This window comes from Peromyscus leucopus, unplaced genomic scaffold (assembly GCF_004664715.2).
Source record: "Peromyscus leucopus breed LL Stock unplaced genomic scaffold, UCI_PerLeu_2.1 scaffold_149, whole genome shotgun sequence".
In the NCBI taxonomy this organism is placed as follows: Eukaryota; Metazoa; Chordata; class Mammalia; order Rodentia; family Cricetidae; genus Peromyscus; species Peromyscus leucopus.
In genome coordinates, this window is record NW_023504655.1 from 124,434 (window position 1) to 144,667 (window position 20,234).

General features: G+C 47.2%; 1 protein-coding gene across 1 annotated transcript in view; it reads left to right on the forward strand.

Annotated features, from left to right (window-relative positions):
* Positions 1-10,655: 10,655 nt before the first annotated feature.
* Positions 10,656-20,234, forward strand: part of LOC114690550 (protein FAM178B-like) — a gene marked incomplete at its 3' end in the record, with an annotated part of 46,687 nt that continues 37,108 nt past the window's right edge. Inside the window, exons 1-2 of the mRNA XM_037201812.1 lie at positions 10,656-10,902; positions 11,120-11,194. Of these exons, the coding sequence (XP_037057707.1) occupies positions 10,656-10,902; positions 11,120-11,194 (322 nt within the window). The remainder of the gene's footprint in view (positions 10,903-11,119; positions 11,195-20,234) is intronic.

A 20,234-nucleotide genomic window follows, 5' to 3' on the forward strand; every position in this document is an offset into this window, starting at 1 on the left:
CTTGGCTCAGTTTCTCTTCCTTTTTTTTTTTTTTTTTTTTTTTTTTTTTTTTTTTTTTTTTTTTTTTTTTTAGGCAGGGTATCACTATGTACTGACTGACCCGGAACTCGCTTTGTAGATCAGACTCGAGCTCACAGAAATCTGGCTCTCTCTGCTGGGATTAAAGGCTTGCACCACCTCCATTTCCTCCTACAGCAGTGTCATGGGATGTGATGGTGTTAGCCCCAGGGACAGAGATGGATGTAGGACACCTCCTGGTGGCTACTCCGTGAGGTTATGGACCAATGAGGAGCATGCTAGAAGGAGGAAGGAAGGAGAGTTAATAATGCAAGTGGAAATGACAGTAGTACTGTGGCCAAAGGTCTCCAAACAGAAAACATCTTCCATTGCTCCCACTGCACACAGACAGGTAAAGTGTGAAAACGCACGGCAAGACGGCTGGAAGACTTTCAAACACTGACCACTAGCATTTTGTTCACATTGTGGAATATTCCTGAAACACTATGCTTCCCTAAATGTGCCCCAGTGACAGAATCTCCAACACCATGCAGAGGCCTGGCATATGATACTATCAAATAACTTTTAGTAAATCTTGACCAAATATGAAGCTTATAGGTCGATTTGTGGCTAACTACGAAGGACTGAATTCCCAGATGTTGCCATTTGCCCCTTGCGGGTTATTTTCAAAAGGGGCTGGTGAAACATTCCTTCAGAGCAACCAACCTGGTCTTTGTGGATGCCGCCCTCAAGAGAAAAAAAAAAGTCTCTGTTCTGAGGCCCAAATTCCTTGATCCTGTTTGAAAATGGTTTTCACTGGCATGGTTTTCAATGTTCCTTCCTGACCTCCACTACAGTCATCCGGATTAAGTTGGGAAAAAAATTCCTTGGTTCAAGAAATACTTCCCCATGGACTTATTATTGATTTGTACCTGCATTAGGTGTCTGGTGAGGGGAATTAAAAACAGCCAGCCCATCAGCTAGCTCATCCATCTTTTTTTCCTTTTGGTAACAGTCAAAAAAACTAATACTAGTGAGTATTTCTTGTATTCCATCAAATGCAAATTTTCAGAATACACTCTTTGGAAACAGGACTTGATGGAGACAAGGAAGTCCTTCATTTGAGGATCCTCTCTTGCAGATGCATGCTGCAAATGTGACGGTCTGATCAGGCTGCAGCAAAGAATCCCGTAACTCAAATGTTAAATAGTCTTTTCATTAAAACAACAACAACAACAAAACCCAGAGCTAGATATTGGGGCAAATGCTGATCTCACTGCCACATCTCACCTTGCCAACTCACGAATCCTCTGACTGAAATCCTGAGTCTTCACCAAAAGGTCTCCAGCCTAAAAGTTCCTGTCTCCTCACGCCGTATATACCTTTCTCCACCCAGCCATATTACTTCCTTCTTAGTGCTGGGATTAAAGGCGTGTGTGCTTCCAAGCAAAAGCATGAGATCTCAAGTGCTGTGATTAAAGGTGTGTGCCACCACTACCTGGCTCTGTTTCTCTCCTAGACTGAGACAATCTCATGTAATCCAAGATGGCTTTGAACTCACAGAGACCCATATGGATCTCTGCTCCAGAGTGCTAGGATTAAAGGTGTGTGCTTCCACTGCCTGGCCTCTATGTTTAATCTAGTGGCTTGTTCTGTCCTCTGATCTTCAAGCAAATTTTATTAGTTACACAGTATATCACCACAGAATCCTGTTTAATTTACCTGTTTTAAGCCAGAGTTTTCCTATCTTAACCACAACCTTTGTTTCAGTGAATATCTACTAACCTGCCTCTTAGCAAGCCAGTGAATATTCAGTTCTGATATAAGTCCCCAGTGCCTCACTGTAAAATGGAAAATTCCAAGCTCTAATATGGAAATTAAAACTTTATTTTATATTACTGAAGATGTGTGTGTGTGTGTGTGTGTGTGTGTGTGTGTGTACACATATGTGGGCGCACACATGCCACAGTATGCTTGTGGAGGTCAGAAGACAACTCTGTGAGTCAGTTCTCTCCTTCTAACTTTCTGTTCCGGGGCTTGAACTCTGTCCTCAGGCCTGTGTGGCAAGTACCATCCATTACCCACTAAGCCATCCTGCTGGCCCAAGGTAAAATTTTAGCTTCGACTCTGTGGTGATTTGAATGAGAATGCCCCCATAGCTCCTGTGTTTAAATGCTTGGTCCCCAGTTGGTGGAAACTGTTTGGACTAGGAGGTGTGGCCTTGTTGGAGATGTGGCCCCTGGTGGTGGGCTCTGAGATTGCAAAAGATTCCATTCCCAGTTAGCTCTGTCTCTTGCTTTCTCCTACTTTCAGATCAGGATGTGAGCTCCCAGATGTTCTGCCATCAAAGTCTTTGTTCCCCCATCATGCATTCTAACCCTCTGAAACTGTGAGCGGATTAACACTTTCATGAGTTGCTTGGGCGTCACAGTTGTTTTTATCACAGCAATAGAAAGGTAACCAATACATACTTGTTTTCTCACTCTCATAGGTTTTCCTAAAAATAGGAGAATTTTGTCAGGACTTGTCCGGCTCAAGAAAATCTGACCCTCAATCTGGTCAGCAAGACTGGATGTGTGTGTTATGCTCAGATTGTGACCCCCCCCAAAGAGACCACTGAAGACCTTGGATGTCCAGAATGCAACAGCAAGGTTTATTCTGCAGATACTAGTCTAGACAGGGGACTCATTCCTACACCCAATACAGTGAATCAGGGAGGAGTTGCTCTTTCTTTGTGTGGCTAGCTTTTTAAAGGCAAAATCCACAAGCCCTTCGGGGTGGGGGGTGGGGGAGGTTTGCACGGGTGCAACTCGGATTGGTCTACTTTTATCTCTGTTCTCTTTTAATTGGGTGAGGGTATGTAACCTTTGAATTTTACTGGTTGGTGGTTACAATTACCACTTTGGGGGCAGTCCAGCACAAGTCCAGGCTTTGTCCTTGAGCCGCCATAGGGGCTGGCTGGCCAAGCACATACTGACTGTGGGGGCTGGCTCAGTGGTCCAGGCTCTGTCCTTGACTCATGCACATAACTCTAAGTTTGTGAGGGGTCCCAGACAGTAAACATCTGACTGAACTTTGAGCAGTCAGAGTACGTGCAGAAGGGAGCTACTGCAAGGACTATGTCTTTTGTTCATGGGCCCTCCCAGAAACTGCTTGCTCAAGTCTCAGGAAACTGAAATTGAGGCCTGATCTCTGAGAGAAGACTGGGCAGCCTGTCATGGTGTCTGCTTGGTCCTTTCAGTGTGGAGGCTGGGAAATGGCTCAGTCCATAAAATGTAACCATAGGACCCTGAGTTTGGGCTCTAGTGCCCACATAAAGCTGGGTTCAGCAGGCCAGACCTGTAATAGCAACACTGGGAAACAGAGGCAGCAAGATCCTTGGTCAGCCAGTCTAGCCAAAATGGTGAGCTCATGTCCGGTGAGAGACTCTGTCACACACACACAAAAAAAATAACAGGGTGTAGCTAGAGTTTTCCTGCTGACCCACAGTCAGGACAAAATCTCTATCACCCGCCAGTCCTACAGCCGCTCAGACCCAACAAGTAAACACAGAGACTTAAATTGCTTACAAACTGTATGGCCGTGCAGGCTTCTTGCTAACTGTTCTTATAGCTTAAATTAATCCATTTCCATAAATCTATACCTTGCATGTGTCTGGTGGCTTTACCGGCGTCTTTACATGTTGCTTGTCCTGGCGGTGCTGCAGTGTCTCTCCTCCTTCTTCCTGTTTCCTCAATTCTCCTCTCTCTTTGTCCCGACTATATTCCTGCTGGTCACTGGCCATTCAGTGTTTTATTTATATAGAACGATATCCACAGCAACAGGGAGAGTAATCAAGGGCATCATGGTGTCAACCTCTGACCTCCATATGCATGTACATATATATGCACACACATGAACACATATGTAAGATTGTGTACATGAGCACCAGTTTCAGGACCAGGCTGCAGGGTGTTCCCATCCCCTCCTGCCTCCAGTTCCGTCCACCCTCCACTGCTATCTCTGCCCTTGCGGAACAATCTGCAACTCCTTCATTGTTTTGGTCAAAACAATCAACTTTTATTGAATAGTATTTCTTACCTTATAAGGTAATTTTTAGTTGTCTTAGTCAGTGTTCTGTTTCTGTGAAGAGGTACCATGACCATGGCAGCATTATAAAAGAAAAGTATTTGATTGGAGCTTGTTCACAGTTTCAGAGTCATTAGTCCATTGTCATAATGGCAAAGAGCAGAACGGCACACAGCCAGACATGGTGCTGGAAAGTAGCTTGAGAGTTCTACCTCTGGATCCACAGGCTTTGGCTTTTAAAACCCCAAAGTCGGGCCTGAGAGATGGCTCAGTGGTTAAGAACACTGGTGATCTTCCAGAGGAACCCAGGTTCAATTCTCAGCAACCACATGGCAGCTCACAACTGTCTGTAACTCAAGTTCCAGGGAATCTGACACCCCCCCACACCAATGCACATAAAATAAATTGAATACATTAAAAAAAAAAAAAAAAACAAAGTCCACCCCAGTAACACACTTACTCCACCAAGGCCACACCTCCTAATCCCTGTAAGTAGTGTTACCCCTAATGACCAAGCCGTCAAATATATGAGCCTATAGGGGCCGTTCTAATTCAAACCATCCAGTTTTCAAAATAAAAGCACATTGTAATAAATCCCATAACAAATCTGTAAGAAAAAAGCCGGCAATGTGGTGTTTATTCTTCCTGCCTCTCCTTCCAAGCCAAACTTTCTCAACCTCAGCACAATTAACATTTTGAGTCTGGAAATGATTTTGAAGCAGGGGGAGGTGAGGCCATCCTTTGTGTATTGTGGGATTTGGAAGCTCTGCCTCCTAGAATTCTCCAGGGTGACAACAAAAGTGTCTTCAGTCAGGGCCCTGTGTTATATCCCCTGGGACCAGTTCCAATCTTATGTAAATATGTTCGAAGAATCGGGTATAAAGAAGTGCATATACATGGAATGTATTTACTTGTGAGATAAAAATATAAAATGATTGATAAATTGCTTTTCTACTTTAAAGACTGTTTTGTGGACATGCTCCAGATAAAAACATAGATATATCTAACATATAATTGCTGCATAATATTCTTTATAAATGTACTGGAATGGCTCCAAGTATCCCCCTGGTGAATATTCAGGTTTCTGGGGTTTTGTTTTTGAGGATTCTTTTTTTTCAAAAGCCTCAAGTGAGCTCAGTCAGAAGCACTAGAAAGATAATGTGGTTCCTCCATAGTAGCAGAAGATGTCCCAGACCAAGCGCCCATGGTAGCAGGTGTTTTACCACTGAGGTACATCCCAGCTCTTTCGGTTGTAGAGGAGTGGTTCTCAACCTGTGGGTCGTAACCCCTTTGAGGGTCAAACATCAGAAATCCTGCATATCGGATATTTACATTATGATTCATAACAGTAGCAAAATTACAGTTAGGAAGCGGCAACAAAACGGTTTTATATTTTTCCACACCGTGAGGAACTGTATTAAAGGGTTGCAGCATCAGGAAGGTTGAGAAACACTGCTTTATGTGGGCTCACTCTGTACTTCAGGCTAGCCTTGAACTCTTAACCCTTGTACCCTCCACTTCTGAGTGCTGGGAATACAGGAGTGGGCCACCATGGACCAGGCCAAATTGCTGGCTTGTTTTTTGGTTTGGGAGTGGGTGTTTGCCTCCCTGCATGTGGCAGTGCATCGTAGAGCTGGGATCACAGGAGCGTGTGTGTGAGACACTTTGGCACATTCTGCTGAGTTGTTGGCCCAAAAGTTTGGAGTGATTCCTGCTCCCCACCGGTAGGGGTTTTGCTGTTTGCCTCTTCTGAATGAGCAGTGCAGAGCCAAGGCCTCGGGCACATCTTTCCAGTTGTGTATTGATCGTTTGCATTTTCTGTGAGCTGCCACTCTGGCAAACTACCTTACACTAACTCTGTGCCTTAGTTCTACTTTTTATTATTTTTTGTATTAAGAATGCATTAAGGAGCGGTGGCATACTCCTTTAATCTCAGAACCCAGGAGGCAGATGAAGGCAGATGAAGGAAGATCTCTGTGAGTTTGAGGTCATCCTGGTCTACGTAGTGAGTTCCCAGCCAGCTGGGGCTACACAGTGAGACCTTGTTTTGAAAAGAAAAGAAAAGAAAAGAAAAGAAAAGAAAGGGAAGGGAAGGGAAGGAAAGGGAAGGGAAGGGAAAGAAAGGGAAGGGAAGCAAAGAAAAGAAAGAAGAAGGAGGAAGGGAGAGAGAGAGAGAGAGAGAGAGAGAGAGAGAGAGAGAGAGAGAGAAATAAGAGGAAAAATGGATTAATTGTACATGTTAATGGGGTTCCCTGTGGTGTGTTATTCTCACACATGTGTGTGGTGGGCACTAACTGAATCCAGCTTTCCTTTATCTCCCTTCCCTCCTGATCCTTCCCAGCTTCTAGCAATCTCTATGTTACTGTGAGGGCATCTTGTGTAGCTTCCAATAGAGAGGAAACCTGTGGTGCTCGTCTTTCTGTGCTCAGCTTCTCTCACTTGACCCAGTGTCCTCCACTTCCACTCAATCTGCTGCAGATGTCAGAATAAGTGCCTAAAACACAGCCAATGAATGGAAACGCAGTAAATGTTAGCCTCCAAGTGCTCTGTTCAATGTGCTTCTTTTTACAAAGAGGAAGTATGGGGACCAGGAAGATGGCTCAGTAAGGATGCTTCAGCCCAGCTTGGCAGCCTGAGTTTGACACTTGGAGCCCACAGGGGACTCCACAAGTTGTCTATCCCCTGACCTCCACACTCTAACCATGACATGCATGTGCCCACAGACTACAATTTTTTTTAAAGGGATTCTGGTCGGGTGGTGATGGCACACACCTTTAATCCCAGCACCCCAGAGGCAGAGGGAGATGGATCTCTGAGTTCGCAAAAGGCCAGCCTGGTCTACAGAGTGAGTCCTGCGATAGCCAGGGATCCAAAGAGAAATCCTGTCTTGAGTGAAAAAGGGAGGATGGAATTCTGGACGTGGAAAAGTGAATACAAGCTGTTACCTCTGTGAGCACGAGATTGAGGAGGGGCTGTGAAGGGAGGCAGGGGTACAAAGAAAACATTTTAGTTCAGATTTTCAGTGTTTTTAGCTCTGTGACTGTGTTACCTATTCAGAATTATAAGGATCTCTTTAGAGTCAGCCACTGATATCAATTGGAGGAGCTGTTTTTTTGTTTTTGTTTTTTTGTTTTTTTACTAATTCTTATTGAATATTAAGACAATTATATTAAGTCTTTTCCATGGACCAAAGCCAAGGCTGGTTATTGAGTCAAATTTGATTTCTGCTGTGTGTGTGTGTGTGTGTGTGTGTGTGTGTGTGTGTGTGTGTGTGTGTCTCGCTGTCCTTGGTATGGTCAGAACCAATAAAACTTGAAGTAATGGAGTCAAAAGGCTCTTCAGGTTCAGTCTGCTAGCTGTGATGTGAGGCTGAGCTTTAGTGGCCCCAGCGTCCCTGGCACCATGGCAGGTGTGTGCTAGGCAAGTTTTAAATAATGGCTGGGGTAAGGGGGTAAAACGCTCCTCGGTCCTGCTAGGCCTGCTCCTAGGAACCCTCTGGAGGCTTGAGGAGGATGAGACCAAGGCTGAATCTCTGGTTGGCTGCTGGAGCAAAACCCCATTCAGATCAGAGTGAAATGTTTTTTTATGCAGACACCACAAATCCAAAATGGGTCCTCTGGAATTGCCGTCAGCATTAGGCCTCGCTATCACAGGGCTCAGGGGTCAGATAAAGACGCACGCTTATTGAAGGCATCTTTTATTTTATGGAACAAAAGGAGTCTAGTGTGACAGCCGGGCGGCCGGAGTCAGCCCTTACCCGTTGTCAGGTGCCTCACTGAGTCCTCCATGAGACCCACCGGGCACAGTGGAATTGTTACCTGGTCAGGGCTGTGCCAAAGCAGGGTGCGTACCCTAATAAATCTGCCTGAGGATCAGAGACCAGAACGAGCCACTAGATTAAATATAGATGCCAGGCAGCGGTATGGCACACACCTTTAAATCCTAGCACTCGGGAGGCAGAGATCTGTCTGGGTCTCTGTGAGTTCAAAGCCACCCTGGACTACATGAGATTGACTCAGTCTAGGAGAGAAACAGAGCCAGGTGGTGGCACACACCTTTAATGCCAGTACTTGGGAGTTACATGCCTTTAATCCCAGCGCTAGGAAAGTTGAGACAGGAAATGATATGGATGGGCGGAGAAGGGTATATAAGGAGTCCCAGCAGTAAGAGGTGGCTTGTAACTTTGTCTCTCTGATCCTTCAGCATTCACACCCAATATTATGGCTCCAGGTTTTTTGTTAAAAGACCATTTAGGAATTCGTGTTACCGCAGTGAGAGGGGCGCAGGTGTGAGACAAAAGCCCACACCTCTCCCCTCCCCCTTTTCCTACCAGTGAACTCCTCTGGCAGCTAGGGCAGCCTTCTAGGAACACACCAGGAAGTCCTTTAACACAGATGTGGAGGGAAGTGGCCCCCCTCCAGCCCCCAGCAGAGACAACAGGGAGAGACGCTCAGGGTGGTTCTGGGAGGACAGAGGGGGAGTGCTTGGCACTGTTCTGTCTGGACAGCCCCTGCTTCGACCTCAGCTTTAGGCCCTAAAGCTACCTGTTTCCTAGGTTAGGAGATCCATTCACAGTCAGTGATGATGGCTAAGCTCTGTAATCCAGCATTTGGGAGAATGAGGAAGGATTGCAGTGAACTGGAGGTTACCCTAGGCTATGTAGTGAGTTCCAGATCAGCCTGGGCTACTGGAGGGAGGGAGGGAGGGAGGGAGGGAGGGAGAGACAGAGACAGAGGAGAGAGATTGACTTTGGTTCAATAGGCTCCCTAGGCAGGTGTGGGTACATATGTATGTGGTTCTCTAGTGTAAACATTTTTGGCCGCCACCAGCTCACAAATAATGACATAGAGACTTCTTTATTTTTTTTATTTTTTGGTTTTTTCGAGACAGGGTTTCTCTGTGTAGCTTTGCGCCTTTCCTGGACCTCACTCTGTAGACCAGGCTGGCCTCGAACTCACAGAGATCCGCCTGCCTCTGCCTCCCGAGTGCTGGGATTAAAGGCGTGTGCCACCACTACCCGTCGAGACTTCTTATTAATTATGAAAGCTTGGCCACTAGCTTAGGCTGGTCGCACTAGCTCTTGTGACTTCAATTAACCTGCTTTTATTAATCTACGTTCCACCACGTGGTTTGGTCCCTCTACTCCGTACTGTCTATCTGACCTCTTCAGTGTCTCCCTGGCGTCCCCTGGGCTCCGAGGCTCATCCCCCCTCAGTGCCTCTCTCTCCCCAGGTGTCCCACCTATTGACTCCGGCCTAGCTATCGGCCATTTAGCTCTTTATTAAATCACTCAGACGGCGCCTTAGACAGAGACACGTCTTTGCAGTGTAAACAAATATTCCACAGCGCTCTAGAGCAAGACCAAAGGAAGCAGATCCCAAGAGGAGAGGCATCTTCAGGGGGAAAAGGACAGGCAAGGTCTGAAGCTGCCCAGTTTTACCAAACCTCCTTGTCCACTCTTTCCAGGATCCCCTGGATGAATGCAAAAAAAAGTCCTAAAGATACAAAACCTGAACAAGGAGTCCCCTAAATTAAAAGGATCTTCCTGGGAGAGGAGGAAAGACACAGGCCAATAGAAACAACAGCCCTGGGCTCAGGCTGGGCTCCCATCAACCCAGCAGGGGGCCTCGAGCTGGTTCTTGTCTGAAAACTGGCTAGGGCACTGGCGCCCTCTAGCCGGCTGGGGAAAGCAAATGCGGCCCTATTTCTGGAAGCAGTTTGTCCGCGGAGTTATTATCCTCTCTCTGTAGGTTATTCTCATTTTGCCGGGTCTGGCGCCGTCTCTTTCTATTAAACTTTCAAAGAGGGACCTGCCTAAACATTTAAGATGGCAGGCGCTTTCCAAAAACACAGAAAGGAATTCAGAGAGGACGGGGTTGATTCCTGGAGCAAACCCTGCCCTCATGAGGCCGAGGGCAGAGGACTGGAGCTTTTAATTAGGGTTCGAGGTCAGCCTGAGGTACACAGTGAGTGCCTGTCTCAAAGAAACAACTAATTAAATTAAAATTGAAAACGCCTGTGACAACTGGAAAGCCGGATGAATTAAGCGGCCCATTAAAAGAAATAAAGGTCAAACAAGACGGCCCCCTCAGCACACCAGGGCGGCTGTGATCCTGCACGTCCTAACCCGGCCCCCCCAAGAAGGGCTCCCTCAGGAGACCGACTCTGCTAAAGTCCCAGAGACCGGCTGGCAAAGCTCAGCTTAGCTCTACCGCCCTCCTGCCTGGAGCACAGGGCAGGCAGATCATTCATTAGCCATGCGTGATGCCTAATGAAGCACCAGCTCCTCAAGAGTGCAGGGCAGGGATTTTCACCGAAGACGGGACCGGCTGAGGCTAAACCGAAATCATGTGTGTAAATACCCTAGCTCAATGTCAGATGCAGGGACAGGGCTCAAGCAGTGTCTGTTGAATGTGAATCTGAAGGGTTGACATCCCTGACTCCTGCTTGCATGCCCACACAGATGTGCACCCCGAACAGAGATCTGGGCTCAAAGCAGAACGCGGCCAACGGTACTGGTGGAAGGCGTCGAGCGGCGGGCAACACACACATTGTAGCAGCGTCTCGACTTCGGGGGAAAAAATCGGATCATGAAGATGCCAACTGTCTGTTCCGGGTTCAAATCTCGACACCTCCTCTTCTCTCCACAAGCCCAAGTATTCCGCACCCGGATCTGTGAACTGCAAGGCTCCCAGGTGGGGGGGTTAGGTGGTACGATTGGCATAAAGTGTGAGCACAGAGCGCTGGCTGAAAACCAGAAGCAGACCCCAACCGCCGAGGACGGTAGCGGGCACGTGGTTGTGTGCCCCCCCCTGCAGGGCCACGTGAGCGGAGCACGTGAGTGAGCGGAGCCCACCTGTTGTAACGGTGAGTACGCCCTGCGTGGGTGTGCGTGCGTGCGTGCATGCGTGGCAGGCCCAGTGGCTGCGTGCGTGGCAGGCCCAGTGGCCTCCGCAGACGCTCCGTCCTCTCGACGTCCTTGCTGGTAGCCACCCCACCCTGGTGGCCTGCCCCATCTTCTGAGGCTCCCCGGCCTCCTGTTCCTCCTCTCCAGGCTCCCAGGCCCGGGCTCCCAGGAGTAGGGCCTCCATCAGACTCACCGAGGAGGACCCAAAGCTTCATTTTCCCGGTGAGTTCCTCGGGGCCTCGCAGTTCATGTGCCCACCCAGGGCTCGGGTCTGTCTGTCCCTGGACTGGGCCTGGGCGTCAGTTCTAGTGCAGGGGCTGCCTTTTTAAGTTTCCCTGGATTCGGCTCAGGATTAGCCTTCTCCCTAGGGAAGCCAAGCCCCCCCTCTATGATCAGGTTAGCCCACATTTAACAGGATACAGCCAAATGTGCCGTGTGCCAAGGTCTGGCCTGGATGGTTTCTGTGTTGGGTGGTGTGGCCTGTGGTGTGCTGTTTCTTAATGTTTCCCCGGGCATAAAAAAGAGTTGCTGTTTGTCCTTCCGGAAACATTCGCTGTTCCCAGGCCCTACTCAGTTTGACGGATGGAGAGTTTTGCGGACGACACTCCTGTGACTTCCATCTTTCAGATTGTGAGCGGAGACCTCCCTGACCAGAGCCATTGCCCTTGCTAGCATTCCTGGCCAGTAAATATTTGTTTAAAAGAACACATAAAACATGATGCTTTGCGAGTATGGCATGTTGCTACGGGAATGTTCAGGAAAACAAGACAGCTGTAATGTTCTGCATTAATCTTGACTGTTTTGACATTGATGCTCAAAGTGCTTTGGCTTTTCTATATTTATTTATTTATTTTTCTATAAAGCCAGGAAAATAACAACAACAAAAAGAAAAAGAGAAAAAGCGGGGTGTGTGTGTGTGTGTGTGTGTGTGTGTGTGTGTGTGTGTGTGTGTGTCACGGGTTGAAATCACACTGTGAGGCCAGGATGGAGACTGGGGGAGCCTCGGCCTTGCATGCTTTGGGGGAAGTACTAACCCAGGAAGAGGGGGCCCTAGGCATGGTGCCACACCCACCGGGGGCCTGAGGTGAGATAGGTACAGTCCTTCGCCTGCCCTTGAATGAGACAGAGGGCTAGGTCCTGCCCGGCTGAGCAGTGAGGGATTTGGGATGGAAAACAAGAAAGCAGGAGAGGTTAGACTTTGATTCGGTCTCCCAGTTTGACCACAGGAGGCCTTTGTCTCCTGCATCCTAGCCACACCTAACATCTCCTTACCTCTTACTGATCCTAAGATGCGTGTTTGTTCACATCGTGACAGCGCTGAACTTGGGTCCCATAATTGCGAGGGGGTCTTCCCTTTGCCATGGCTCACCACATCGCTTTTGTCAATCTCAGTGGCTTGAAGGTCACCAGTGTCCTGGCGATGGTTAGCATCTCGGCCCGCGGCCGTGTTGGTGGGGTGACTTTCAGGTTTCCAGTTGCAGGCTCAGGGAGAAACAATGAGCTGCTTGCTATCGGGCTCGACTTGGCTCCCATGGGCCTGCCTGACTTCTTTGAAAATGGTTATGTAGTCAAGGACTGAGCCGAGGGGTGGTCAAAAGCCTGAACACAGGCACCTGTATAAAAAAATACTATACACTCTTTTGTGGGCGGATGAATGCCTTGGAGGAATGGTGTTTGCAGCAGCCGGACCTAGTTACCCTGGAAGCAGCAGCGCTGGTCCATGGGTCTCATGAGTGCCCTGATTGGGCAGAGGGGACCTCTGCTGCCGCCGCCTCCGCCACATGAGTTACCAGTACTTTGAGCTCACCTGGAGATGGTCTTTCCCTCCCAACCCACCTTTTTTTTTTTAAAGATTCATTTTTTAATTACAGGTATATGTGGGGGGTGGGGCGTGCATATATATGCAGGTACCCACAGAGGCCAGAAGAGGGTGTAGAAGCCCTGAAGCTAGAGTTCACAGGCATTTGAGAGCTGCCGGATGTGGGTGATAGGAAAGGAACTCAGGTCCTGTGAAGGAGCATCCCAAACTACTCCGGAGCCATCTCTCCAGCCCTCTTTCCTTTGTTTCTGCGTTGGCTTGCCAACCGAGCTTTGGGGATTCAGTCTACTTGCTACTGTATTTTAGCTGGCTTAATGACCGTGCTCCCAGGGAGGTTTGCTAATTAAGCTGCAGGATATTAGAGCACCAGTCAGCACCACAGGCTGTCTGTGGCAGGCAGGCTGTGTGTTTAACCAGGTGAACAGGTACCCAGCCTGTGGAAGGTCGGGGCTGGTGTGACCCTCCTGTGACACCAGGCCAAGGCTCATGCACCTTCTGCTGTCTTAAGAGAAGACACGGGCTGACCCCAGGAGGCCTCGAGTTCTTCTGGACTTGATTCCTGCTGTGCCCACTCCTGGCGGATGTTTTAGCTCCTTCTAAAATTAGATTCTTCCAGCGTGCAAACATAGCCTGTAGCTAACATGGAGATGGTGTGTATTGAAGCGGAGGCTTTTAGAAGTCACCGTTCTCTTGGAAGCACACTCCGAGGCTTGCAGATGCAGACACACTTTATTATCATCATCACCGCCAGGCTGTTGATTTCCCTTTTCGTCTCGTTTTGTCTTGTTTAAAACTGGGTCTTTTTTTTTTTTTTTTTTTTTTTTTTGGTTTTTTCGAGACAGGGTTTCTCTGTGTAGCTTTGCGCCTTTCCTGGAGCTCACTTGGTAGCCCAGGCTGGCCTCGAACTCACAACCTCCCGAGTGCTGGGATTAAAGGCGTGCGCCACCACGCCCGGCTTAAACTGGGTCTTTTTATGTAGCCCTGTCTGTCCTGTGACTCCATATGTAGAGATATGTAGATATATAGACCAGGGAGGCCTCGAACTCACAGAGATCCGTCTGCCTCTGCCTCCCAAGTACTGGGATTAAAGGCATAGGCCACCATGCCCAGCTTTACTTTTTCCATCTTTGAGAATGACTTTGGGGATGTCATTTTTATTTTGTTTTACATTTATTTATTCTGTATATATGTGTATACTTGTGGACACACTTGTCGCACACTCTGTATGTGGAGGACAGAGGACAACCTTTGGGAGTCAGTTCTCTCCTTCCTCTACATGGTTTCCCGTATCCACTGAGATAATCATGCTTGACAGCAAGCATCCTTTCCTCTTGAGCCATTTAGAGAGTTCTGGGTATGTTTTCATTGTAGATTTTTCCTTGATCTTCTCTATTTCAGTTTGATTTGTTCGAAGTACTGCAAGTTATTTTAAAAAAATAAACAAAACTAGTTTTCAGCCACTGCAGTGACAGTCTTTCCAGGCAAGAGTCATCAGTGATGCTGACACTGGGAGCTTTTGAAAGTACGACAGGAAATGGGATGTTTATGTAATCTCAGAGCATCTTCCCGTAAGGTACTGATTCCTTACAGAGGAGAAAACTGTAGAACAGCAGCAGAGAAACCTTGTGCCACGTTGGTTCACAGAGGGCTGCCTAAAACATGCAACCTGAATCTAATCACAAGGAAGCCACACACAGGACCCTAACTGAGAACTCCATGGGATAACTCACCAGAACTCAAACAGTATGAAAATCACATGTTTAGTTAGGAGTGGTAACAGGCACCCATAATCACACACTCAGGAGCCTGAGGCAGGAGAAGTCACATAGGTAAAGTCTATCTTTTTTTTTCTTTATTGGCTTTCTATAGATCAGGCCGGCCTCTACCTCGGAGATCTGCCTGCTTCTGCCCTCTGTGGTGGCTGGACTAAAGGCATGAGTCACCATGCACAGCATGTGAGTTCCAGGACAGCCAAGGCTATGTAGAGAAACCCTGTCTCATAAAAACAAAAACAAAAACAAAAACAAAAAAAAAAAAAAAAAAAAAGGAGATTGGCGATGGTGGCACATGCCTTCAAACCCAGCACTCAGGAGGCAGAGGCAGGTAGATCTCTGTGAGTTCAAGGCCAGCCTGGTCTACAGAGTGAGTTGCAGGACAGCCAGAGCTACACGGTGAAACCCTGTTTCAAAAAAACAAAACACACACACACACACACACAACACACACACACACACACACACAGATGACCTACTGAAAAACACTTGGAAATACCTGCTCTCCCTCAGCTGTTGATAAAGGGATTTAAAGGTTTGGGGAAATCACAATGCCAGAGTGGGTACACTGGGTAAAAACCTAATCCTCCATGTCAGGGACGCCCAGAAGACAGGCCCTTCACTGCCCCTAAAAAGACACAAAATGGTGAGAGGGGACCCAGCACATTGAAGAGTTCTGTTGTCGCCCTTCTCCTTGTGCCAGACCTTACGGTTTGGAGGTGCTGCTGCTCAACTGGATGAATTAAATGCAGTGCTTTTAATTGAGACCTGAGGTAGCAGGGACCAGATGGCCAAAGGCAAGGTGATCATAGTTATTGTAATGGGCAGCATAGGCAAACCAATGTTCATAATGGCCTAACGTAATCATCAGCACAGACAAGGTAATTTCACTATGGAATGACTGGTAGTGGCTAATCAATCATGGTGTTTCCAGGCATGAAATAGGTAAGAAACCTACTGAATTTTTGTTCCAACTGTAATAAGCAGAAAAATCTCAAACAAATGAAGAAAGGCTCCATTGGATGGTGGCAAAAGGGGATCTTGGCTGATGAATCACTTCCAGACTTAAGCCGGACCCAGAACCCCTTGGAGGGCCAGGTTCCCCTGAAGAAGGATCTTGGTAAAATACCAGAAGTTTCACTGTTAGCCTTTCTCCAGTCCTTCCCAGAGGGACCTATGGCCTTCTAAAAGGGTAACTATAAACTGGAGGAAAGGAAATGATCATACTTTCTGGGGTCTGTTGGATACTGGTTCTGAATTGATGCTGATTCTGGAAGATCCCAAGAAACACTGTGGCCCTCCAGTTAAAGTAGGGGCTTGTGGAGGCCAGGTGATTAATGGAGTCTTGGCTAAAGTCTGACTCACAGTAGATCCAGTGGGTCCCCAAACTCATCCTGTGGTTATTTTCTCAGTCCCAGAATACGTAATTGGGGTAGTTATACTTAGAAGTTAGAATTCTCACATTGGTTCCCAACTTCTAGAGTAAGGGATATTATGGTTGGAAAGGCTAAATGGAGGCCTTTAAGGTTGCCTTTGCCAAAGAAAATAGTGAATCAAAAACACTATCACATCCCTGGAGGAACTGCAAATATTAGTGGCACCATCAAGGACTTGAAAGATGAGGGGTGGTGGTTCCCACCACATCTCCCTTTAACTCTCCATCTGGCCAGTGCAGAGGACAGACGGATCAAGGAGGATGACAGTTGGCTGTTGAAAACTCAATCAGGGAGTAAGTCCAATTGCAGCTGCTGTACCAGATGTGGTGTCCTTACTTGAGCAGAGTAAACACATCTTCTGGTACATGGTATGCAACTATTGATCGAACAAATGCCGTTTCCTTGAAACCTGTCCATAAGGACCACCAGAAGCAATCTGCTTTCAGTTTGGCAGGGCAGCAGTATACCTTTACAGTTTATATTTTAACTCTCCTGCTCTGTGTCACAACTTAGTAAGAAGGGATCTTGATCATCTGTCTCTTCCACCAAATATCACATTGGTACACTATATTGATGACATCATGCTGATTGGACCAAGTGGGCAGGAGGTAGCAACCACCTGAACTCTTTGGTAACACATATGCATATCAGAGGATGGGAAGTAAATGAAGGGCCTTCTTCCTCAGTGAAGTTCAAGGAGTCCAGTGTTGTGGAGCATGCAGAGATGCTCCTTCCAAGGTGAAGGGAAGGATAAATGATTTTACTTGGCTCCTCCCACCACCAAGAAGGAAGCACATGCAGTGGGTCCGTCTGGGTTCTGGAGACAGCACATTCCTCACTTGAGTGTGGTATTCCCAAACCCATACACCAAGTGACTCGGAAAGCTGCTGGCTTTGAGTGGGCCTGGAGCAGGAGCAGACTCTTCACCAGGTCCAGGCTGCTGTGCGGGCTGCTCTAAGGCATGGACCACGGGATTCCAGCAGAGCTGATGGTACTGGAGGTGTCAGTGGCAGATAGGGATGCTGCTTGGAGCCTCTGGCAGGCCCTATAGGTGAGTCACAGAAGAGACCTTTGGGATTGTGGAGCAAGTTTCTACTCCAGTTACAAGGCCATCTGAATGCCAAGCATGCACCTAGAGCCTCATGGGATGTGCCTTATGATTGGTTGACTGAGGAAGAGAAGACAAGGGCCTGGTTTACTGATGGTTCTTCATGTTATGCAGGCACCACCCAGAAGTGGACAGCAGCTGCAGCTACTTTACAAGCCCTTTCTGGGACAACCCCGAAAGACTTAGGCAAAGGGATATTTTTCCACAGTGGGCAGAACTTTTGGCAGTATACATGGTCATGTATTTTGTTTGGAAGGAGAAATGGCCAGATGTGCAAATGTTCACTGGTGCATGAGTTGTAGCCAATGGATTGGCTGGGTGGTCAGGGACATGGAAAGAGCACCTTTAGAAAATTGGTGAGAAAGACATCTGAGGAAGAAGTATTTGAATAGATTTCCAAATGGGCATGGGATGTGAAGATTCATGGGCTGTGTCCATGGAAATGGCTCATCAAAGGTGACTTCAGCAGAAGAGGAGTTCAGTAATCAAGTAGATAGGATGACCTGTTCTGTGGACAGTCAGCCTCTCTCCCCAGCCATCCCTGTCATTGCCTCACGGGCCCAGGAACAAAGTGGCCATGGTGGCAGAGATGGAGGTTATGCGTGGGCTAGACAACATGGACTTCCAGTCACCAAGGCTGACCTGGTTATAGCTGCTGCTGAGTGCCAGGTCTGCCAATGGCAGAGACCAACACTGAGCCCCAGATATGGCACCATTCCCTGGAGTGACTAGCCAGCAACCCGGTTGGCAGGTTGACTATGTTTGGACCACTTCCTCTGTGGAAAGAACAACTCTTCATCCTTACTGGAGTAGTACTTATTCTGGTTATGGTTTGCTTTTCCTGCAAGTAAGGCTTCTGCCAGAACCACCATCCTTACAGAATGTGAACTTACAGAATGCTTTATTCCACCAACATGGTATTCCACACAGTATTGCTTCTGACCAGGGAACTTACTTCACAGCCACAGAAATATGACAGTGGGTCCACGATCATGAAAATCCACTGGTCTTGCCATGTCCCCCACCATTCTGAAGCTGCTGGCCTGAGAAAAAGATAGAATGTCCTTTTGAAGACACTGTTACAGCATCAATTAGGTTGCAGCAGCTGGAAGCCTGGAACAGGGTTGTCCAGAAGGGAGTATATGATTTGAATCAGCGTTCAACAGATGGTGTGATTTCTCCCATAGCAGGACCCAAGGGTTCAGGAATCAAGGTGTAGAAAGGAAATAGTTCCATTCACCATCACCCCTAGTGACCCACTAGGAAACTTTTTGCTTCCTGTTCCAGCAACCTTAAGTTCTGTTGGTCTAAAAGTTTGGTTCCAGAGTGGAGAGTGCTCCTGCTAGGAGCCACAACAAACATCCCATTGACCTGGAAGCTCAGATTCCCGCCCCCCTGGTCATTTTGTTGGGCTTCTAATGCCCTTAAACTAACAGGCTAAGAAAGGAATAGCAATGTTAGGAGGGGTGACTGATCCCGATTACCATTGGGATGGTGGATTGTGTCTGGAGTACAGGAGACCCTTTAGGGCATCTCTTGGTGCCACCATGTCCTGTGGTTAAAGCCATGGGAAACTACAACAGCCTGATCCAGGCAGGATGGCAAAGGGCACAGACGCATCAGGAATGAAGGTCTGGGTCACTCCTCCAGGAAAAGAGCCAAGACCTGCTGAGGCTCTTGCCATGGATGGAGGAAATACAGAATGGGTCATAGACGAAGGTAAAGCTAAACATCATCTAAGGCCACGTGATGAGTTATAGAAAGGATTATAGTTGACATGAGTTGACATATTTCCTGAATTTTTTTAACCATGTAATATAACCATAATTAAGAGAGTTTTCAGTGATTATCATATTTTATATTTAAGATACTAAAAGAATGGCCTCAAGGACATTGCTACCCATTCTAAACATATAATGCTTTTTGCTGTTGTATAAGGGATAGTTGTATCATGTTAGGTATAAATTATGACCTGGTTATTGTTTTCACTGGAAATTAAGCATGACATAAGGAGATATGATTGTGTGTCAAGTTGACAAGGATGACTGGTCATAGCTATTTCTTGGTTATCATCTTTACTACATCTGGAATTAACTCAAACCCAAGTGGCTGTGAAGGATTTCTTTGTTTTTAAGACAGGGTTTCTCCGTGTAACTCTGGCTGCCTGGAACTCACTCTAGAGACCAGGCTGGACTCAAGCTCAGAGAATCCATCTGCTCTGGCTTCCTAGCACTAGGAATAATTGTAGGCAGGTTTTTTTGTCAAGACCTGGCTTCCCAAATAACCACATAGAGACTTAATGTTAATTTATAGAATGCTCGGCCAATAGCTCGGGCTTGTTACTAGCTAACTCTTACATTTTAAATTAACGCTATATTTCATATCTACCTGTGCTACATGGATGTACTTTCTTTCAACATGGCATGTTTATCTTGTTTCTTTCTGCTCTCTTGAGATACCTCTGACTCTGCCTTCTTCTTCCCAGCATTCTCTCTGCCTCAAAATCCTGTGTAGCCATCAGCTTTTTTATTAACAATGAGAGCAATACATATTCATATTGTACAAGATTACTGCCCATACCTGGCCGTATTACTAATCTTAACATGGACCCATTTTGTTTAAACTTCAGGACCCAGGGCTGGTGAGATGGCCCAGTGGGCGAAAGGGATTGCCGTGTAAGTCCAATGACCTGAGGTCAACCTCTTGGAACCTCCCATGTAAGTAAAGAACCAGCTTCCTCAGGTGTTAGACCTCCACACGTGCACCCTGGCACATGCATGCCCAACACATACACAGGTGCCATGTGGGTGCTGGGAACTGAACCCAGGTCCTCTGCAAGAGCAATAAGTGCTCTTAACCATTGAAATATTTTTTCCAGCCCATGCCTGTTTTCTTTTTTAATGTGGGTAAAAAGGGCACATCTAAATTTCTAGAATTCGGTTGTACATCTCCCAGTTACTGTTCTCTACTGGATTGAGTAGCAAATCTGGGCTTTCCTCATGTTTCCTACCAGGCAGAGCCTCTTTTGCTGAGCTTCGTGGCCCTAGCCTCTATCCACACCAGCACTAACCCAGAATGTCCCTTTTGAATTCGAGGAAGGGAGGGAGGGTGTGATGGGCAGCCGTAC